The 22,407-nt window shown below is 39.4% G+C and overlaps 1 protein-coding gene across 2 annotated transcripts in view; it reads right to left on the bottom strand.

Annotated features, from left to right (window-relative positions):
* The window catches only part of FAM135B (family with sequence similarity 135 member B), a 207,211-nt gene that overhangs the window by 117,648 nt on the left and 67,156 nt on the right, over positions 1-22,407 (bottom strand). For both annotated transcript variants that reach the window (XM_064644211.1, XM_064644221.1), the window contains exon 3: positions 2,987-3,066. In XM_064644211.1, coding sequence (XP_064500281.1) covers positions 2,987-3,066 — 80 coding nt within the window. The remainder of the gene's footprint in view (positions 1-2,986; positions 3,067-22,407) is intronic.

The following is a 22,407-nucleotide window of genomic DNA, read 5'->3' as shown; positions in this document are numbered from 1 at the left end:
ATGTGTGAGATTAATGGCTGGACACGATCTTAAAGATCTTTTCCAACCTGAAAGATTCTATGATTCCATGATTTTCTGATCTACTTTTTTATTTTTTTTCTTTGCATACCACAATGCAAATTGTGTTACTTTTTCCTCGTCACTTAATGTCAGATATTTCATTTTATGAAAAAGCTTAAAACTGGGGGTACATGAAACACTTCTACATCACCAATCAAAAGAGTTAATGTGTAATGACAATCACAACTACTTTTTCTTAACTTGTCTGGAACAAATATTGCATCTTATCTCCCCTGCCTTGTATGAGATAAATTAAGAAAGAACCACATTCCTTGGCTGTCCTTGGCCATCTGCACTTTTAGACAATAATTCAATTTAATTGACTACAGTTAGATGGAAGACTTCTACAATCTAATGAAGACTACCATGGCAGGTGATAATTTTTTTTAAATAGTCTGCATTACTTATAATTACATTTTCAGGCCAAGTTTTCAAAAAATATTTGTCTATTTGCAGTTTTGAGAATTAGTAATATGATACTATTGGATGGAGAAAAAAAAAGAAATCAGAACTCAAATCAAAGTCCTGAGTAACTTATTTAGTTATATGCCATGCAAAATATCTTTTTTGTTCTTAATGTTCATCCACCAAAACAATTTTCTTGGCCTGGAGGCCAAGGTGATAGGCAAGCAGCTTCCCTGAAAGAGCAGTTAAACATTGGAACAAGCTCCCCAGGGAAGTGGTGGAGTCACCATCCCTGGAAGTGTTCAAAAAACGAGTAGACGTGTAGAGTGGCACCCTACAACATGGTTTAGTGGGCATGTTGGTATTTGGACAAAGGTTGGACTTGATGATTTTGGAGATCTTTTCAAAATTTTATGATTGCACAATTCTGTGAAAAGTCATCAGCCACCAGTATTGTCTTGTCTCTAAGAAAACCCACCTTGCTAAAAGTGCTTAGGAGTATGAATTAAATGTATATATTTTTATGAATATGTGCATATGCAGATAGGATTCAGGCATACTCCTGTTCATACACTGACTCAATACAAGCTGATGTGCAGCCTTGATGACAGAAGTGACCAGATCACAGGGGCTCTTGGGCTCCAGTACAGGTCTCCTTGGATTTGACTCAGCCCATTCTCTTCCCAAAACGTAGACAGGATGTGGCCAAACTATGGCCCATGTAGTAGCTCATCGAGGCTTTCTTTACAACCTGTCAGTGCTGTGCCATGGACGGAGTCCTTGCTGTACACATTTGGTTGGTCACCACCAAGGGACACAGACTTCAGCTTCCCCTCTCCAAAATTATTGGAAACTACAAGGGGTTTTGCCTCTGTTGCTGAAAACATCCAGTGGGAAGCAAACATTGCTAATGCTGCCAGGTATTATTTGCAAGGTATTATTGTAAATCCTGTATGTTTAATAAAAATAAAAAGCCATGTGTGTTGGAAAATAAATACTGAGTCTTATTTATTTTATGTATTTACATATTTTATATATTTTATTATTGCATATATTCACAGATTTTACTACATAAATTTACATAATCATTTTGAAAGTATATTTTCAGTTCTCACAGATCCTATGAACCCAATAAGGGAAAGATTAAAAATATTTCCTTTACACCAAACTCATGAATGTCAGTTATTTTATATTCTTGTTGGTGAGGCAGGAGTTTATTCACAGTTTTATAACACACTTGTTTCTTTGAAATGCTACTTTAGTCGGGGTGTCTTATTGAAACATGCACAACAATTTAATTAGTCCTGTACCAGCTTTTCTCATACTGAGAGAGGTCAGTGGTATGAAAAAAAAACCCAACAGTATGGCCTGTGTGCCTTTAAGTTCAGTCCCATTAAATGATGCTCTCTTGCAGATCTATGAAATCAATTAGGAAGTACTTGCAAAGATAGCCAAGGAGAAACTGTTTAAATCCTTAATAGTTTAAATACCCCTTGTCTTGATGTCAGCCCTATAAAGCTATTAGAGCCCAGTCTGGATTGCATTAGCACTACAAAAGTCAACTGCTAATCCTGTAACTGCACTGCCTGCCTTGTCTTTCTCCTGCCCCTGTATCTGCATGAATTGTTCCTTGAAGAGGTGAAAGAATCCTCAATATTGGCCTGACACTGAAGATGTATGAGGGAGAAGAAATACTGTTCTTTTAAAAAAGTAAATATAGTAAATATTTGAGTTTTTTCCTTAAATAGTACAGCCATCCCTGGTACAACAGGGAGTAGTTTGCCTTTTTTGTTGTTTGTTGTTGAGTGATTTTTGCCCCAAGAAAGTAAAATTCTGTCTGTCCTCATACTGAGAATATTTCATTAGTTTAAGACTACTTATGCCAGAAACTACTGTAATTTGAGGGCATTTCTGGAGAACTTCAGGTGGCCCTGGATATGCCAAAGGAAAATTACACTAGAACATCAAGAAAAATATTTTTCTTTCTTCCTTGATGATTTTTCACAACAAGATGTTTTTCCAGACCTAGACTACATATATAAATTATACATTCATTGATTTTGCAAAGAAATTTCTTTATTCAGATTTTGAATTTGGGATTTTTTTTTCAAGTGATTTATTTTCAGATTTTGGTTTAACTTTTTCTATTTTATACAGATAAAACTTGTCTAATAATTTTGGTTTTTACTTAAAGGAGACTTCCAATTTGAACAATACACCTTTTTCCTTAAAAAAAAAAGAGAACCTTAAATACATAAAAGAATATTAAACTGGAAAATTGTCAGTAAGGAACCATGTATAAAAGAGATGCTTGCAGATAAGATGGTGAGAATTTCCTCTGCTTTTCTGACAGACACAAGCCCAACTCAGCCCAAACCCACACCAGAACAGAGAGATGAACAACCACGGAACATTAGGGAAATCCAGGCTTGGATCAAAAACCAGGCTCACCTGTTCCCCCCACACACTCCTCCATCTAACCCACGTACAATCATGTCACTTTCCTCTAGGATCTGCTCACCTGTCTGTCCTCCAATCGTAGCAAACAGCCTGTGGGGAATTCTGGATGGGATCTTCAGTCCAGCTCTTATCTGGTAATACCTGGGGAAGAAGAATGAAAAATTACATGCTGTTAGAGAAGTGACCATTTGATCCAACCTAAAAGTCTGGGAATCCTGGGCATCCATTCTCAAAAGCGCTCAAGAAAACAGGTATGCTCAGGAATACTGGATCTTTTATTCTGCCTTTTAACTTTAACTAAAGCAGTTTTAATCTGGCCCCTCCTATTTTACAGCAGGCAGAGTGGACACTTTGTGACTAATGAGGAAAGGTTGTGAAAAGCTCCTCCTGTGTGGCCTCCTGTAGGGAAAAGAGACATTGAGAAACATCTATGATGAAAAGCAGTGAGATCAGACAAGGAGGGAAAAAATTATTACAAAAAAAAAAAAGAGAGGAAACTTCTGTGGAAAGAACAAAAGTGCTAATCTCTCATCTGGGAATATTTAAATTATGCATAGTGGTTATCATTCTGCTGTTCCATGTTGAGGCTACCCCATCAAGAAAATGTTGGCATTAATCATTTGCCCAGAGAGCATATGGAGTCTTCATAACTGGAAATATTCAAGAATTGTCTGGGATGACACTGCTTGAGCAGGAAGGTTGGACCAGATGACCCACTGTTGTCCCTTCCAACCATACCCATTCTGTGATGTTGTGAATCATATTTAAGCCAGTTGTATTCTTGTTGTTTGCTATCCCATAGCAGATAGATGTGTTAGATGAAGAAAGACAGGAAAGACAGAAAAAGTCAGTGATTTCACTGGTTTAAATTACCCATAGAATCACAGAGCCTCCTGAGTTGGAGGGGACTCACAAGGATCATCAAGCCCAAGTGCTGGCCCTGCACAGGATAACCCAAGAATCAGATTATATGCTGAGAGTGTTGTCCAAAGTCTTCTTGAATTCTGTCAGGCTTGGTGCTGTGACCAATTCCCTGGGGAGCCTGTTCCAGTGCCCAAAATATTAGCTGAAGTCTAAACAGAGAAAAGAACTGATCCTAGTCTTCTCTCATCACCACTTCCATGCATGAAGGATAAGAGGCAGTGTACAGTACATTGTACACAGTACCTTGTAGCTCAGGATACCTTCACCTGTTTGCAGATCTCCCACTGACCTGCTGTAACACCATGTTGGTGTCAATCTCCCGTTCTCTGCATTTTACCTTCTTTGGTTTCTTTGTTTATAAATTTGTCATATCTCAAAAGCATTTGCAGATGTTTTTGGACTGATTTTGTGGAACAGGCACTGTGAAGGGATGATCAGGAAACAGAAAGCTGATTTTAGGAACTAAAAGTTAACTAAAAGTTAACTTGGTAAGTTCACTTAGCAAAACACTGAACTATCAGATCCCCTCTCCATCTAAAAACATGGGAGGAAAAATGTCAGGAACAAAAAAGAAGGCTGAGGTACAAAAAAGTGCACCAAGAACAACCACAAGAACATCCAAACTGCCCATGAATTAATCCAGTTTAGACATAATAAGCTGTAGCTGGCAAAGGAGCAAGACTGTAAAAAAACCAAAACCAAAAAACACCTCCTAACAAAAGCAGGAATGAAAAAGCCAATTTGTTTTTAGGGGAGCTCTGTAAATTTCCAAATGATTTATAGGACATGGATCCTTCTTATTTGCAGGATGATGCTATGTATGCAGGCAGAGCATATTACTCCACGTCCCTTCTCTCTTACAAGACAAACTGCATGGGTCACCCGAGTAGCGATGAATTTGCCATCCCCACCTTCACTGGCTATTTGTGAATTGCTCATCTTTAAAATTAAATAATTTGAATAGCCTCTTTGTTTTCCTGTGCCTGGACACATATTAAGCCCTGATGACCTGTACTGACTCACCCAGAATGCTGACATAGCCCCCCTGGGAGCCTGACTCCACTGACACATGTGCTGGGTGACACTGGCTCCCCTTGCCTCCTCCTTCGGGAGGCAGACCTGCTGATACCTTTCAATCTCTTGACACTGAGGGAGGTGCTCTTATCCTCTCCTAATGTCAGGATAAGAAAATGTTTTAGCTACAGATAACGCATCATGTCATCTCTAGTGATCTAACCATACCACAGAGCAGTACCTAATTCTAGAGGATTTACATAAAAACCAACAGAGAGATGGGTCAAGAGAGCAGGGTGGTACCAGCCCTGTTCCTGACACTTGGGATTCCATCTTTCACTTCCTTCCTGCTCTCGGATTAATGTCAGAGTATCTCAGCTCTCATCTAGTCCTGCAAGTTGCTGCCTACTTGTCTTTCCTCACCATTGACTGGCAATGACATTGTAACACCCAGGTTAGGAAGGGTGGACTACTTTGAGAGAAGCAATTTGTAATATAATATTGATGTATCATGCCACCAAACCAGATCACTTCCACCAGGAGCCCTAACAGACCAGACTGCTCCTCCTTGATCCTTCCTAAAGAATGGAAATCAAAACCATTGGATCAGTAACAGTGTCATAGGAGGCAGACAAGTTCAGAACTGAATAGCTTTCCTCCTGCTTTGAATTATATCCAAACAGCTCCAAGCCTTAAAATTTCATCCTTAGCTAGGCCACACTCAAATAAACAACCCTTAAGCTAATATATACTGCAAACAAACGAGCTGTGTGCTGAGCCTGATCAGTCAGCCTGGAGTTTCTCCTGCTCCTCAGACCAGTGTTGGAGTTGCCCTCCAGCGACTCCAATCAGCAAAACTTCTCCACTGAATTATTACTTCCAGGGAGCCAAGTGTTGCAGAACACTTGGAAGTCAGTGATCTGACAGGCAAGGAAAAAGACAGATTTCTTCATGAAAACAGCATGAGAAGAAACCTCAAATCTCAATGCAAAACTTAACTTCATGGGCCATAAGAAAAGTTTGAACTCAGCGTTTTCAGATGGAAAAAAACATGTTCCCCCTCTGGAAACATTAGGAGACCTTTCTGTCCTGTACTGATGTTCCCCAGAAGAGGATTGCCAAGTGTGTTATCATCTGATAGCTGCCTACTACATACTTCAGAAGTTTACACAGGACAGAAGAAACCTCTCTGACCATCCAGGCTGATTCCCAGAAAAATATAGTAATTGATAATCTGCCAAACACACTATTATTTCCCATATAAACACTGGGGGCCAAAATTTCAAAACCAGAAGCTTTCCATGCAGTTAGCTTCCTGCTGGAAAAGTGAAAAGTGAAAAGCTGTCAGGTGAAGTATCTGTCTTGGAGGTATAGGAAGAAAGCCACAATAAAAGGAGGCAAATAGACCCTTGTTTATTTCTCCTTTCCCTTCAGTGAAACGAATCAGAGGTGTAGCCATGCAAAATTCTGCAAGTTTGCATAAAACAACAGAGAATTTTCCTTGCTTGTGGTGATAATGCTTGAGGTTACATATCTAAGAGTCAATAATATTTCACAGATCCATAAAATGCATGAGTCACACAGAATCCATCTCTATTTTGTATATAAATGTTTTGGTGGGTTTTTTGGCTATTCAAATAGGACAGCATGGAAGAAGGTGATAATTTTACACCTAAGATTGAAAACAGACAAATAAATCAGACTATGGGGGAAAATTATTACACTGCTATGCAAGCCAGCACAATGTGCAATACCATGTGCCTGAGTAAGTCCCACAATATGACCACGAAATGTGTCATTCACATCTACAAATGCTGATACAGATATTTTCTCAATTAAATATTATTTCAAGAAGCCTTTTTGACGCCACTCTACCTCAGGGTCCTGCCAGGCTCTAGAACAGCCCAGAAAAAAAGGACTGAATGTGTGACACAGGAGCTACCAGCAGGCAGCACGTTGTTACTCACAGCAGCCATCACCATTCCCACCGTCAGAAATTTCTTCCCACCTTCTTGGCAGTAGGAAGGAAACCTCGGACAGCCCAGGGAATCTCACACTCCCTCTGGAAGCTATTAGAGGTAGAAGTGGAAGGCTTTCCTCAGCCCTCCGTGCTGAGTCTCACACAAATATTGCACAAGATGACAGGTCTGTCTGGCAGCTTCCCCTGCGATGCCAGAGCTGCTGTGACAGCAGGTTACTCAAACACGGCTGTGGCACTCAGGTCCAGATTCCACAGCCATTTGTCACATCAAGTTTCTATGATTCTCACTCCAGTTTTAATCTCAGGCTCTTTAACTTTTGATGAAGGTAGGTCTAAAATTAATAGTGTGAGGAGGGCCATCCACATTCTTCCCCACACACGTTGTGTCTCTCGGTAAAAGACAGTGGTTCTACTGAAAGCAAACTTCTCACCTACAAGGAGGTTGCATCTTGCAGACACAGATAAGAGGAAACTGTTTAGTTCTACATGTATGGCAATCTCTTTTTTTTTCCTTTTTTTTTTTAACTTATGACAGAAAATCTTATTTTAAAAAACAGATGCTATCTAGTTTTGCAGGCCTGAGAAGTACTTGGTGTGATTCCTTCTCACCCAAGCAACCAGTACACAGGGGTTATCTGCATCTTCTGAGGGTGGTCAGCACACCCCAGGATCAATCACAGATAGTTATGTCCTGAGTATAGGATTTAGGGCTAGAAGCTCTTAAGAGCTGAGTGCTCTGGGTACAACACGAAAAAAGATATAAACAACTCCTGGGAAATGAGCTCTAAGGTTCACAGGAGCACTCCCGTATTTCAGTGCATTGCTGAATGAGAGCCTACCCTTGGCACTTGTCGTTTTGAGGCAAGGCTTTAGTTTGGATCCAGGTAAACCACAGCCTTGATTGTTTTTATACATCTAACTTCTTGTAGTTTCATCAGATCATTTCTCCTCTGTAGAAACTTGCCGTAAAAGCTTCAGTCCGTGCAACCCTGTGGCTCTCTGACAATTACACCAACCAGCACTCTTTACATCTCCTTTCATGCTCACCTCAGGGGCTCTTGCTCTCTTGTGCTCACCAAGATAACAGTGCTGTCTATTATTTGGTCTCATATTCATACCATTAAAGCAGTTTGCCCTTTTCTTCCCTTTCAGTCATCATAGTAAAGCAGGGGTGGAGTGGGCAGTAGAATGGTGAACAGAGAGCAAAACGATAGAAATGTGCTTTATTGTCGGAAAAGGGAGACAGTGAAAGGAAAGGGCAGAAAAATTAGGACCCAAATAAGGATATGAGCACTTATATTCTTGTCTCAAAGGCAATAAGAAACCTTGAAAAATAGCTTAATTTATTCTCACAGTCAAGTAGTAACCTTTTCCAACCTGTTCTTATATTATATGAAGAGCGAGAGATGAGAGATTTTGTGCTCTTCTGTCTGAAGCACCTGGAAAAACTTATGCTCTGATTATCTCAGGGAGGTAATCAACCCTTAACTGTTCTGGGTGAAAATAAGAGATGCTAACAGTCATTTAATAGATATAGAATGAGCCGAATAATCCTGAAGATTAATTCAAACTTTTGTATTACATCTTCTTTTTACTAGAATAAGAAAAATATGGTGTCTCATGAGAGTTCTGAAGTGCTTCTGTAATGTTTGTAGAGTGAAATTGATAAACAGATTTGGAGATGTGGTTATTTACACTACATTTTGTTTTGTATCCCACTCCTGGAAACAGGAGAAAAATGAAAATTATAAGCATGAAATGGATCCTCAGAGGCCATTGCTTAAAAGATTGTAAAGATTTTTTCATATCTCAGACTCTTTCAGAAGACTGAAAGCCAAAGTGCCCTTGAAACAAAGATGTAAACTGTTTGGGGACACAATAAATTTGTCTAATCCAGCACACTAAGGAGAGACTTTATTCACAACCTGGTAGTTGTCTAATCCCGATTGAATACAAAGCCTGAGTATCTTCTAGTCATTGGCCCTGAATGAGATTCCAAAAGAAGGAAGTTTAGGGAAATGAGTAAAGTGGAGATACAGTGCCATCTGACACACAGTGAATCGCGATCCCAGGACAAGTTATGTTACTTAGTCCATCCAGCAGATCCCTAAATTCTGCTGTTAATAAATTGGTCATTTCCTTGAACTCTGACAGCCATTTCCTAAGATATCTAGATGGGTTTTAGAAAGGAATTTGATCCTGCTCTCTTTTGGAGCCCGATTCCTAGAACTCATAACAACTCAATTTTCTCCTGCTAAAGAAAAAGAGATGGAAATGGTCCATTTCTTCTCAAAATGAAGTTCTTAATTTAGACAGACAGATTTATTTATGAGGGTAACTCCTATGAGACATAAACAGAGATTAAGACATGACCATGTCATACATGTAACAAAAAAAACCAAAAAACAAAACAAACAAAAACAAACAAACAAACAAACAAAAAAACTCCAACCAACCAAACAAACAAACAAACACAGAAAACCACCGAATCAAACAAAGAAGGCAGTATTTCCTATTCTAACAAACTAAAGATCTCAGTACAAAATCATGAAAAAAACACTCAGCAGCTAGGAAATGTGGACACTCTTCAGTGTCAGATTTGAAAATGGAGCAAAAACTACATATTTGTAAATACATCAGTTTTTTGATGTTTCACATGTCCTGTACAACTCCATAAGACAATAAAAAGAAAATTATACGCCACAAAACTCTAACCTCTCTGCTCCTGTTATAATTACTTTCTAGGACTGGAAGTAGAATTTTTAACAAAGGACAAATTAGAGCTTCAGTGTCAAGAAGGAAAGGACCATTCAAGCTTGCCCTCTCAAATGAAAAAATAGGATGTAGAACATGGAGAAGAACTGCATAGAAACCAAGACTTAGCTAAGTAATTATTGGAGCTTGTATATCTAAGCAAGCAAATTCCAGTCCTTTAAAAACACTGGCAATTGATGGTAAGTGGTAAAAAGGAAAATTTAATGGGATGCAATAAATCAAGGAACTGGAAGAACAGTTAAAACAAAAGTAACATCAAAGACTTCCGAATGTGCACAGAATACAAGGTAGAATTTTTGCAAGCAGAAATAAAATAGAAGATGGATGAAAACAGTGAGTTTTTATTAGAAAAGGAACAAAACCATCAAGAATTTACAGCCTGTGACAAAGAAATAAAGAAACTTGTAGCATAGATGCAAGAACTGGAGAATAGAGCTACTGAAGTCCTAGAGACTGCAAGCTAGTTGGAACAACAGCTACAAAGAATTAAGAAAGTGGTAAGATAATTAAAAGAATATGAAGAAAGATTACAACAACAACAACAGTACAATAACCTGATTCAGATGTCTGCTTTACAGTTTAAATCAGATGATACAATGCATGGCTACCTAAAGAAGGCAGCTCTGATTGAGTGCTAAAGGAACTGTTAGAGGCAGAACAGGAAGCACTTGTGACACAAGAGAGATTGCAGCCTCATTAGACCAATTAGAACAATATAGAGATAATCTGATCAGTAAAAATAAGGAGATATTATAGCTGAAGTGGCAGTTAGAGATGCAGGAAGAGCACGGGACTTGCACCATCACTCAGCTTTGGCCAGTGAAGGTGAACCTGGGTGCTGTGAGTTGACCTGGGTCAGCTGTCAGCTCTCTCAGTCCCCATGCCACAACAGAACAGTAAAATAAAAAAAAGCTCTTGGCTTGACATAAAGACTAGAAGAGCACTTACCAGTCACCATCACAGGCAAAACAGATGCAGTTTGGAGAAAATTAATTTATTGACATGTAAGAGTAGAGTAGGATGCTGATAAATAAAAATAAACCACTTTCCCCGCATCAATTTCTTTTCCCAAGGCTCAGCCAACCACACTCTTTGATCCCTGACTTCTCTCCCTGCCTTTTTCCCAATCTCAACCTTACTCCTTCATTCTCAGCTCCTCCACCTCCTTGCCCCTTGAATCATACGTGTCCAGCAGGTGCAGCCCTGGCCTCTCCCCGCAGAGCCCTCCCTGCAGTCCCTGCTTCCAGTACCTGCACAGGGACACCAGCTACCCTTGATTATAGTGACCCTTCAGCTTTCCTTTTCCCATAAGTATTGTTTCAAGGTATAAATCTAGAAACTGAGCAGTTGAATGAGTAGATAAAGAGACTCCAGACTGTCAGACACAGGAGCATTTCTCCCACACCAGGACTGGGGACAACCAAATCAGTGCACACTAAGCAAGTCATCCTTCTCCCTTTCTTCTCACTATCTTTATTTTTACTTTCTGCATTACATTTTATTTCCTAATCTTTCTCAGGAAATGGGTCATCTCTGTTTCCACCCACTCACTCCACACAAATAAAACTAATTGCTAAATGTGGGATTTTACCAAAATTCACCTATTTTTCTCACTGAAGTGTTGGCAGCACTGAAGGGACATTTCCCCCTCTTCCAAGAAAGATGAATACTCTCTGATGAAAGTACATGCAGTGCTGGCACAAGGCTGACAGCTCTGGAGATGGAAATCCCATTTTCTTCAGAATGGAATCAGCGCTAACAACTACATCACAACCTCCTCACAATGTTTTTGTCAATATGAGTCCTCACTCCTTTACAGAAAATCTATACAGAGAGGGGAAAAGAATTTTCATTCCCAATTGTATCATGAATCTGTCCCCTCTGCTAAAGCTATGACCTCATTTTTGAGCTAATCCTAAAAATATTAATATTAATAATATAAGAATTCACACAAACCTTGTGTTTCAAAAGTTTTCTCCCAGGAGAAATTATTCACAGAAGACAAAATAGAACCAGAGCAGTACTGAACAACACAGCAGTAGAGACAAATGATGTGTCCACCTGAGCTGCCACTCAATTCTGGAAATGGCAAGAGTTTGTAGCCACTTAGCTTTACACCAGTAAAATCTCTAAGCTGGTTGCAAATCTGCTCATGGTATGAGGAGGGCTTGTTTCCAAAACAGATAGAAGTGAAACCCACGCTTATCTTCCACCAGGATCCACAAGTCAAATACTCTTCATAGAGTCACAGAATCAGAGAATAGCCTAGTGTGGAAAGGACCTCAAAAGATCATCTTATTCAACCTTTCGTGGGAATGGGAGCTAAGATGACATCATCTAGCAGCTTGTCCAGTCACATCTAGAAAACCTCCAGGGGTGGGGACTCTACCATGACCCTGAGGAGGTTGTTCCAGTGAATGATTGTTCTCACTGTAAAAACTCTCTTTCTTACAAAGGAATGAAACCTCTTCTGGTGTAAGTTGTACCCATTGCCTTCTCCATGTGGCTCCTTATGAAGAGACAGTCTGTCCTCTTTTTAGCCACCCTTTAAGTATTGGAATACAGTGATGAGATACTACATGAGCCTTCCCTTCTCCAGGGAAAAGAGACCTCCAGTGAGAAGAGATTTCCTTCCATCATTCTTCAGAGGTCAGGTCAAGGCAATCCTTTGGACCTTCTCCAGCCTGTGTCTTTCTTGGACAGTGATGATCAGAACTGGACACAACACTCCAGCTGTGCCTGAAAGGCACTGTGTGGGGTAGATCACATTTCTACGGGCAATGTCCCTGCAGATGCAGCCCAGGATTCAATTTGCCTTTGTTGCTGCAGGAGGAAATTGCTGACTGCTGTGTAGCTGGTTCTCCACCAGGAGCCCCAAGTCCTTTTAAGCAAGGCTGTCACCAGACACACAGGTCCCAGCCTGTACTGGGCCCTTTGTTATGTCATCCCAGGGACAGGACCTTGCACTTGCCTTTGTAAGACTTCATACAGCTGCTGTTGCCCACAGTTCAAAACTGCTCAAGTCTCTCTGTAAGATGTCTCTCCCATCTGACATGTCCATCTCACCACCAACTTGGGGTCAATCAGCAAACCTGGTGAGGGTTCTGTCAATGTGATTATCCAGGTCATTGATGGAGATGTTCAACAGTGTAGGGCCCAGTATTTATCCCTGGGGGACCTCACCTGTAACAAGCTGCCATCCTGAATAGAAACCACCCTCCGAGTGCAGCATATTAGCCAGTTTCCTCCACATCTCAGAGATCATCTCCAGTCTGTGCCTTGCCAGTTTGGCTAGGAGAGGGCTATAAGAAACTGTGTTGAACTGTCTGTTGAATTTCAGTATCACATCTGCTCAGTCAAGGTTTGTGCAAACTCCTTAAAGAGGACAGAGTGCTGCTACACTTTTCTCTGTTCAGCAAGGTACAGTTTCCTCTCATGTTTTTTATCTTTGCTGTGCTTATCCATCTGGTTTTGTTTTCATTCCTGCTGAGGCTGTTCCTGTTTTAATTGAATAAAAATATGAATTGGATCTCAAATCAGCATTTTATACTAAGCATTAGTAGAAATAAGAATAAAAAACGAGGCCAATGGCAACAGGACTGTATCAAAATTAGTGTGGCCAACAGGACCAGGGCAGTGATTGTCCCTCTGTACTTGGCACTGGTCAGGCCAGACCTTGAGTCCTGTTTTGGGCCTCTCATGACCACAAAGACACTGAGGGAATGGAGCGTGTCCAGAGAAGGGCAACAGAACTGTGTAAGGATTTGGAGAGTAAGTCATAGGAGGAGTGGTTGAGGGAGCTGGGGGTGTTTATCCTAGAGAAAAGCAAGCAGGCTCAGGGGAGACCTTATTGCTCTCCACAACTACCTGAAAGGAGGTTGTAGCCAGGTGGGGGGCAGCCTCTTCTCCCCAGAAATGTGATGGGACAAGAGGAAATAGCCTCAAGCTGCACCAGGGGAGGTTCAGGTTGGACATTAGGAAGAGTTTCTTCACAGAAAAGGTGGTTAAGCATTGGAATGGGCTGCCCAGGGAAGTGGTGGAGTTACCATCACTGGAAGGGAATAAGAAACAACTGGATGTGGCACTGAGCGCTTTGGTCTGGTTGACAAGGTGGTGTGTGGTCAAAGGTAGGACTCCATGGTCTTGGAGGTCTTTTCCAACCCTAATGATTCTATAAGTGAATTCACTGTGATGGAGCTGCACGTTCATGTTTCTCTGACCCTTTATCCTATTTCAGAATACAACAACTCAGCTACACTCATTCCATCTCTTCAGTATGCATGAGATAAACGGGACTTGTGAACTTCAGTCTGAAAAGCAAAGCACCTGAATATTTGGCCTGATAACACTAAACACCATCAGACTCGAGTGTCTCTTTGGATCTGGATCGTCATGCCAGCATTTAAGATATTAACTACAGATATGTGAATTCTTTTATCAAACATACAAGAATCTCCAAACGGAGCCAGCTCTGCTTAAACGTCTACCACAGGAAAGTCTAAAGACAATCTCATATGGTGCCTCAATCTGTAAACTTTATGTTTCATTATAGTGGAATAAATGTTAATTTAATCTGAATAATAATTCTGGTAATGCCTAATATTCAGAATATTCTCTTCATGTCAGCAGCCTCAGAAGAATATGGGTAGACACTGATGAAGTAATTCTATCTTGTTTATTCTTTTTCTTTCAAACCAAATAGATTTGCTGTCTAATTTAGAGAATTAAAGCCTCACTGGCTCCCTTTAACAGTTTTGCTACTATCCTTACTCTTTGCCAGGATTTTCAGTGCCTGAATTCAGTGGATTTTGTACCTTGCTAATTTGGCTAGCAGAGTATCTTGAAAAATATAGGATGCTATCCGATGCCAGGCTAATTTTTTGATTGGATCATCCTAAAACCACAGCGTCTATCTGCAGGTAGAAAACAGGCTTGATCATCAACTAAGTTCTGCAGAGTTCAGAAGCAGAGCAACAGTTTAGGAAAAATCCAGTATTGCTTCCAAAGAGGGAAGCATTAGGAGCTGAGAAGAGGGGCAAATTTTAATGATGTTTTAGTGCCAAGATGATACAATAGAAATTGTTCAGGCTCAAGAAGAGAAGGCTCCAGGAAGACCTCATTGCAGCCTTCCAGTACCTAAAGGGGGCTTATAAAAAAAAAAAGGGAGAGGGAGTTTTTGCATGGACAGATCATGAGAGGACAAGGGATTTTAAAATAAGAGGAGAGTTTTAGATTAGGTTTTATGAAGAAATTTTTTACTCAGAAGGTCATGAGGCACTGGAACAGGTTGCCCAGAGGAGCTACGGATGCCCCATCCCTGGAAGTGTTCAAGACCAGCTTGTATGGGACTTTGAGCAACCTTATCTAGTGGAAGGTGTCTCTGTCCATGGTGGGAGGGTTGGAATTAGAGTATTTTTAAGGTCCCTTCCAACCCAAACCATTCTATGATTTAGCCTTCTTTCTTTATACAGTGGTTGAACAAGTCAGGGCTGCTTTTATCTGAGAATCTTCACAACCAATCACTTTCCCTGTGCTTTAGTAGGTCTGATACATCAACTTACTTCTCTCCACTGCTTCACAAAGTTTATCTCGTGAGGAGGATGTGTGAGTCCTGGCAATATTTAAACCTTAAATATCCAATACTTTAAACTGGTCAACAAAAAAATCACAAAAAAAAAATTAAAATCCCACAGCTTCCTCAGTGTTTTGGTGGTTTTGGTTGCAGACATCACTCCAGTCACACTATAAATTGACTTTTTGTTTGTTTCAAGACATCATTATAAAGATTTATCACGCATACCAAAACAGGAACAAGAGATTACTAAGCAACAGTTCATTTTTCAGCTGCATTTTATTTGTAATACCTTTTATTGGCAGATGTTATCCCCCCAAATGAATGAATGTTCTGCAGTAACTAAGTGGACGTGGATTGATGGGAGAAATTGATCTGCAATTGTTAATGTACTTTTGCTGCAGCAAGCACATTAAGTAATTAAAGTGCTAAAAAAGATCTTCCCATCCAGACACACAATATACTGAACTCCATTAATGCAAGGACAAAAGTCAACTGCTTTTTTCATTGCATCTCAAATGCACCTTGTCTGCAGCACACACACCATATAGTTTGATTGCATCCATAGAATTAACCTCTCCAGTTACAAAACCAGTTATTATCTCAAGGAAACTCTAAAGGATGAAGTGTCAAGAAAGAGTAATGATTTTGAGTTGCAAGCATGAGCCATCTTTAAAGGATCTGATCCAGAGGCAGTATACAGTTTTCCATTCTGAAAATTAGACTTTGAGATGTTTTAAGCTGAATACAAAGATATCTGAAAAATAAAAGTCAGAGTCACTCTGGAACAGACTTTTCCCAGGCACAATTATATTTGCTACTATCACAGCATCAGAGCATTTGTAATTGTACCCTATACATAATCGTCTGAGATATTATTTCTACTCCCATGTTTGCAGATAATGGGTGATGAGCTAAAAGGCTGTTCAAGCCCACGTCAAGTAATTTCCCAAACTCACTGTTCACTTGAACAAATAACAACAGTCATAGATCTTTTATTTCAGCTTGGAACATTTACATTAAAATTACAAAAGTGGGATGAAGTGTGTGTGCAGTACTGCCAAGAGACAGGATTGCTTCAAATGTAGGACAAGGCAATGAAGCGGAACCACAACAGTGACATAAATTACTAGTGTGGGTTTTTTCTTCATCTAACACTACTGAGAGTTGCTCAGATGTTAGTGATGGGTATCATGTAAAAATCTCATACAGAATGGGATTTTAAAAAAAAGCCTGCCACCTGGGGTGCTTATGTGCATGTTTATGCACGTTTGTAACTCAAGAAGGCTATAAAATTTTAGATGTTTAGATAAAGCCAGTTCCATAGAACAATGGGCACTTTGTAGTGATCTTGTCACAAATGAGTTGTGATAGTTGAACAAAATAACACAAACATCTACATCTTGGAAAATACAGGAGTTTCACTGTTCTTCCAGCCTAAGTTTTCAAGACTGTTAAGCACTTGGGAAATCAATTAAAACTGTGTGGCATTTTATTAATCAGGTTTCTATAGTCTTCAAAACCACTGACATTAACAGAAGTCTTTCCATCAGCTTGTTTGATGGTGTCTTCTCCGATACAGAGGCTGGAAAGAATTGCGCATCTGTAACTCTCACCTCCAAGAAGCTTTGTTGTGACACCCAATATTAAGCAATGACTTCTAGAGTTTCTAAGCGAGCTTTTGGCTATGTCTATGATTTCTATATCCATCCTTCACCTTTCTTTTAAAACCATATTTCCTGGAGTCAGGCAACTAGATAAGAAACTCTTTTACTGTTTAAAATTAACCTTTTAATGCCTGTGATTTCTATGAAAGCCATGGAAACTCGTATCCCAAAGATTCAAAAATAATGAAATATTTATTAGTTTTAAGAAATATTTTAAAAAGAATAAATCCAGTTTCCATTCACTTGTTTAACAATTCCTTGTTGGCAATCAGTGCTGAAAGAGTGGAAAGAAGGTGCATTCCTTGTAAGGTTTTATTAAAAAAAAAAAAAAAAAAAAAAAAAAAAGAAGGGGAAGGGAAGGGGAAGGGGAAGAAGGGGAAGGGAAAAGGGAAGAAGGGGAAGGGGAAGAAGGGGAAGGGGAAGAAGGGGAAGGGGAAGAAGGGGAAGGGGAAGGGAGGAAGGGGAAGGGGAAGAAGGGGAAGGGGAAGGGGAAGGGGAAGGGGAAGGGAAGGGAACTTCCAAACTGGGCTAAATGTTGTATTTGGTTGACAAAAAATCAAACCTTTGTCCCTTAACATCTACATACTATCTCCTCTAAGGAAAGCAAATACCATCCTAAGTCCAAGTGACATTTACATTGCTGCTTTGAAGACTTTCTGAGTGAATTATGTCAGAGAGTAGCTTCAGTTTCACTTAACATGATTTATGTTTACAGAGAGCTACACTTCAGATGTTGCCTGGAGTTCCTAACTCATAGAATTACAGATGGACCCACGTCTACTGCTGGGAATCATTTAGCTGTGTGCATGAGTATGTTGGGGAAATAAGTCAAAGCCCTCAGGCTTGTGAAAGGATTTATGTGTGTGTGCTGCAACATTTTATTACTTAAGAACAAGTGAAGTGACACATTTTTTAAAGTACTGGGATTAACTAGTACAAGACAGAAACATGGCACCAGCATAGACAAAGAGAGTGCCGGAAATTAGGGAATGAGAAGCTCTGCTAATAAAATAACTAGGAGATGCTTCAAAAAAACAATGTGTTCCTTGTGTGCAATTTTTTAGGGAATCCAAAGTGTTTCTCCAAGTTTTCATGTGAGGGTGATTGTGGTGTTTGTAGCTCTTCTGGCACTTTTCCTCACTAAAGCACTTTGCAAACAGCAACTAATAGAGATGGATGAAGTTATCTGTATTTGGAATGTGTTATCACATTGTTACACACTGTGCATATCCCTTCAGAAAGCATGGCAGATCACCAGCAGCAAATCTTGTCTTTAAATATAGGACAAGCTATTGGGAGAACAGCTACACCTGGTCCCTTCCTACAGTTCCTGGTTGCAAGGGAAAACATAAAATCCTATGATTATACTCAAGCTCTGGAACTTGCTATCCAGAGAGGCTGGAGAATCTTTATCCTTGGAAGTTTTCAATACCTGACTGGACATGGTCCTGAGTGATTTGTTCTGAATTCAACAATTGGTCCCGCTTTAACCCAGTGTTGAGCTGGAGATCACACAAATTCTCTTCTAGCATGAATGATTCCCTGACTCTAGGATGAGTGTGACCATAGTCTTCCTCAGCAAAGAAACATCCCTGTGTAGCTTCTTTCTGCACCCCTCAGTTTCAGCCCATGCAGTGGACACTGTGTTTTAGTGATTTACCATCAGCACCATGGTCTCCAGTAATTCATCTCACTGTTTATCTTATAGCACAAAATAGGTTTACTTGATTATCATTAAAAAGTTATTTTAGCTGAGAAATGCAATTTGCAAATAAAATTAGGCTCTGCTTCTCATCTGTGTGCAATGCTCCACATCTTAAGTCTTGGTGTCATTGTGCCCAGTTCCTCAACAAATGTGTCACATGTGAGAGGAGTTCAATTTTCAGTGCTGCATTTAATGACACCCAATTCTAAGAATTTATGGTGTTTGTGTCATCAATTCATTAAGCAGAAAGACTCAGAGAAGACCTATGAATGAAGAGTAACCACTTATTTTACAAAGTCTATTGGTTCAAGTAGAAATTCGCCTCAAAGACATGCATTTAGCCCATTAAATTAATACATTGCTTAGCATAATTTAAAACTTAGTTAACTTCCTTCTGGGGGAATCAAAGCCATTCTGTGACAACTCAGTACTTTAAATTTAAGATCTCTGCTTATAGAAATATTTTTATTTTATAAATTGGATTCATAAAAATGGGAAAAGCAGTGCCAAATTACACATCAAGAGCTTTGAAGAAAATCTTATGATGGTCAATTTTTAGTGTTATAGATGATAGAATGAGTTGTCTTCCAGGTTAATGGTTGATGAGCATTAAAAGCTGGCTAAATCCCAAAAGTTTCATTTTACTTTCTTCTCCTTTTATTTTTTACCCATGACTTTAACATCACAGTTTGCATTTGCTTTCCTAAGAGAGTGAATCCCATCTGTTTGCACAACATTCCTCTTGGCTACCACTGTCTGTATGATATATTTTAATGTTTGTCTTTCAGGAGCAAGCAGAATGCCTTCTCTGTCTGCATCCTTACCTCTTGATTTATGAATTTTCCTGCTGTGTACAAAGCTTTCCACCTGGGTGCCACAGTATCTGTACCATACTCTTCTCTGTATAAGTATCACCATCTTTTATCTTTGGATCAGAAATCACTTTACAGCATCTACTGATCCTTCAAAACGTCTTTCTTAAGTCCTAGTTGTTTATTTTCTACAGATGGGGAAAACTTGAAACTACTCCAACAAGACCAGGATCAGAAAGAGAGATAGGAATTGAATAAATTGATTCACTAGATTGTACTTAAACATTTTTCCCTTGATGCCCATGACTAAACAGAGGCCAATTTGTTGAATGTTGTGCAGTGTGTACTTTTAAAGAAGTTGTTTTAATGGCCCATTATCATTCTAGTGTTCATGACCAAGAAAAAACAGCTGCAGTTCCGTGTGTGAAGGGTGACTGAAGTGAACACACTCCCTCTAAACATATGATTCAGTCAGCTCTTGCTGTGCTACATAGGCCCCAAATGGGAGCAGAAGGGGTGTAGCTTGCCCATATGGGTTTGGAAGCGGTAAGATGACATTTGGAGTTCTCATAAGCTCTCAAATTACTACAACATTTCTGGGCTCTCCAACATGTATTTGCTTTAAATAGTCATGTAGTCCAGAATTTTCCCTGTGACACTGCACATGTGTGGATTCAACTCTGTATTAATGATCACTGGGAACTAGATTTTACTAATTCTGTGATATTGCCTTTGTTAGCCAACCTATTGGGTGAGTTGGAGTTGACTTTTAGCTTAGCTGTTTGTAAGTGACACAGAACAGTTACCTGATGTATTTAGGGACAGGTAAGCCATAATATTGTTTATTTGAAGGAAAAAGGTAATTTCCAGATGCAGGAGCACCCAACTTTCCACTGACTATTCAATTGCCAGTGGAGTTGTTGAGATGCTGCTCTTTACCTGCAGAACAGTCTCATATCTTTGTCTCCACTGTATTTAGTTTCAATGTTTTATCCCCTACCACTGCCACAGGAGATCCCACCTCTCTTCAGCAGACACAGGGTGCATGAAAATTAAAGATAGCTATATTAATTAACCATTATTAATGAGAAAACTGTGCTCACCAGCTATCATGGTAATAACTCAGCAGACATGATTCTCCTGAAGCTGGCCATTTGCTACACTTCAGGATGCTGAAATTTAGCTTCCTGCACACCAGCACTCAGGTGCTTTCATAAGTATGGATTTGTGCTAAACTACCTTCTATCTTGTCAGCTCAGTGCAGCAGGTTCTCAACTATCACTGTATCACCACATAGTCATTGCCTTCTTACTCATGAGGATTTTTTTGCCCTTTTTTTTTTTGACAAAGGTATCTGATGCTGCCTTAAAGTGAAGGTAATATAATGACTGAATTTTTTTTTTCATGATGATATATCTGTTCCAAGGGACAACACTTATTATTCTAAAAAGACATCACTTCATCATGCTTATAAAACCCTCTTCCTTTTATTTCCCCCCCTTTTCTTCCTACTTCATTTATATTAAAAAGAATTCATGCATCATAAATGAACTAGGTAAGTACTTTCAAAATGACATAGATTTACAGTCCAAAAGTGACTTGTATTTCATTATAGGTGAGAAGTCTGAAGAGATTAATATTTTTTATGAACAAAGTTACAAGATTTACCTCTGTCGTACACTTTCAAATGATTTTTTAAAAAATACATTCTGACACTGTACTTCAAAGATTCCAGGAAATAAGGTCTGAACCTCTGAATACAATATGTATTTTTCAAATATCCATCTGACAAGAAAGGCCTGGTGGATTGCTGAACCTCAGTTTGCTGGGGGAAGGAGTTGCTGTATTTTGTCTCTGAAGGAATGAGCTCATGTCTAAATACATGTTGAAGCCCTGTCGTCCAGCTGGTAGTTAACAGGGATGTTTTGCCACATAAAAGCTTATGATTGTTAAGGCAGAAGATCTTGTTTCCAGCAGCTCTGAATTCTACTGATCCTTGGTCTGATCCTTGTAGGGTTTTGTAAACTCTGAGATCACTGATCTTTCCTCCAGGGCAACGTTGCATTCCTTTTAGAAGAAACTAGACTTCATTTTCCCAATCATTTTTAATCACCACCAGCCCTCACACAGATAAACCAACAGTATAAGTGTCAGACACTTACAAATAGCAGTCTGGAGTTGAAAAGACTGATAAGTAGTTGATTTAGACCTGTGATAGGTAACTAATGACTTACCTTGATCCTAGTTTTATAATACATCATTGCCAAAATCCTAGCACTAGCCAGTCACTATTTCACCTTCTTTGTGCCCTCTATTCCTTCACAGACTTCAAATATTACATATCCTGTGAACGCAGTAGTTGTGGGGTTCATTTCTTTCCTTATACAAATAGATTTTGAAAATCTTTAAGGAAAAAAAAGGTGCAGAAGAATTGCTTCTGACAGAATCAGACAAATCAATTAATTGATCTCTGGCAGTCAGGGATAATTTTATTTCCTACTCTATTAAGGAAAATCAGAATCAGTTAGCTAATTTCACTAGAGAAAATGTCACCAGTTATTAAACAGCACACGATGGAAAGAATTAAGGATGGAAAACTCAAAAATGTTTTCCTTCCAGAAATTGCATTACTTATTACTTAGCCTTTAGAACTCTGGCATCAAACATCATTGCAAATCCTTTGGTTTGACCAAAGAAAAGGTTTTCTTCCCCAATAGCGTCACCTACAGCATTTAACCTTTGGCGTCTATAAGTATTGACACTGTTATATTTGTGCCCCGGAAGAAGATAAATTTGACAGTAACTGACCAAAATATTATCTGCAACACTTAATTTGCAGACTCTTCCTGTTATATATGTGCCAAATATTTACAAAAAACCAAAACCAACCAAACAAAAAGCCCCTGAATTTTGTATCAGTCTCTTTTTTAGTAATAACTATTCATACAGGTAAAGAAACATGATTCAAATACCACAAGGTGCAGTTCAAATAGATTAAGGCACTTCCATTTCTCATGGGAAAGGAGAGGTGG

The sequence above is a fragment of the Pseudopipra pipra genome, chromosome 1 (genome assembly GCF_036250125.1).
Source record: "Pseudopipra pipra isolate bDixPip1 chromosome 1, bDixPip1.hap1, whole genome shotgun sequence".
NCBI lineage: Eukaryota > Metazoa > Chordata > Aves > Passeriformes > Pipridae > Pseudopipra > Pseudopipra pipra.
The sequence above is the reverse complement of the archived record's forward strand: the minus strand, read 5'-3'. Positions and strand labels throughout refer to the sequence as shown.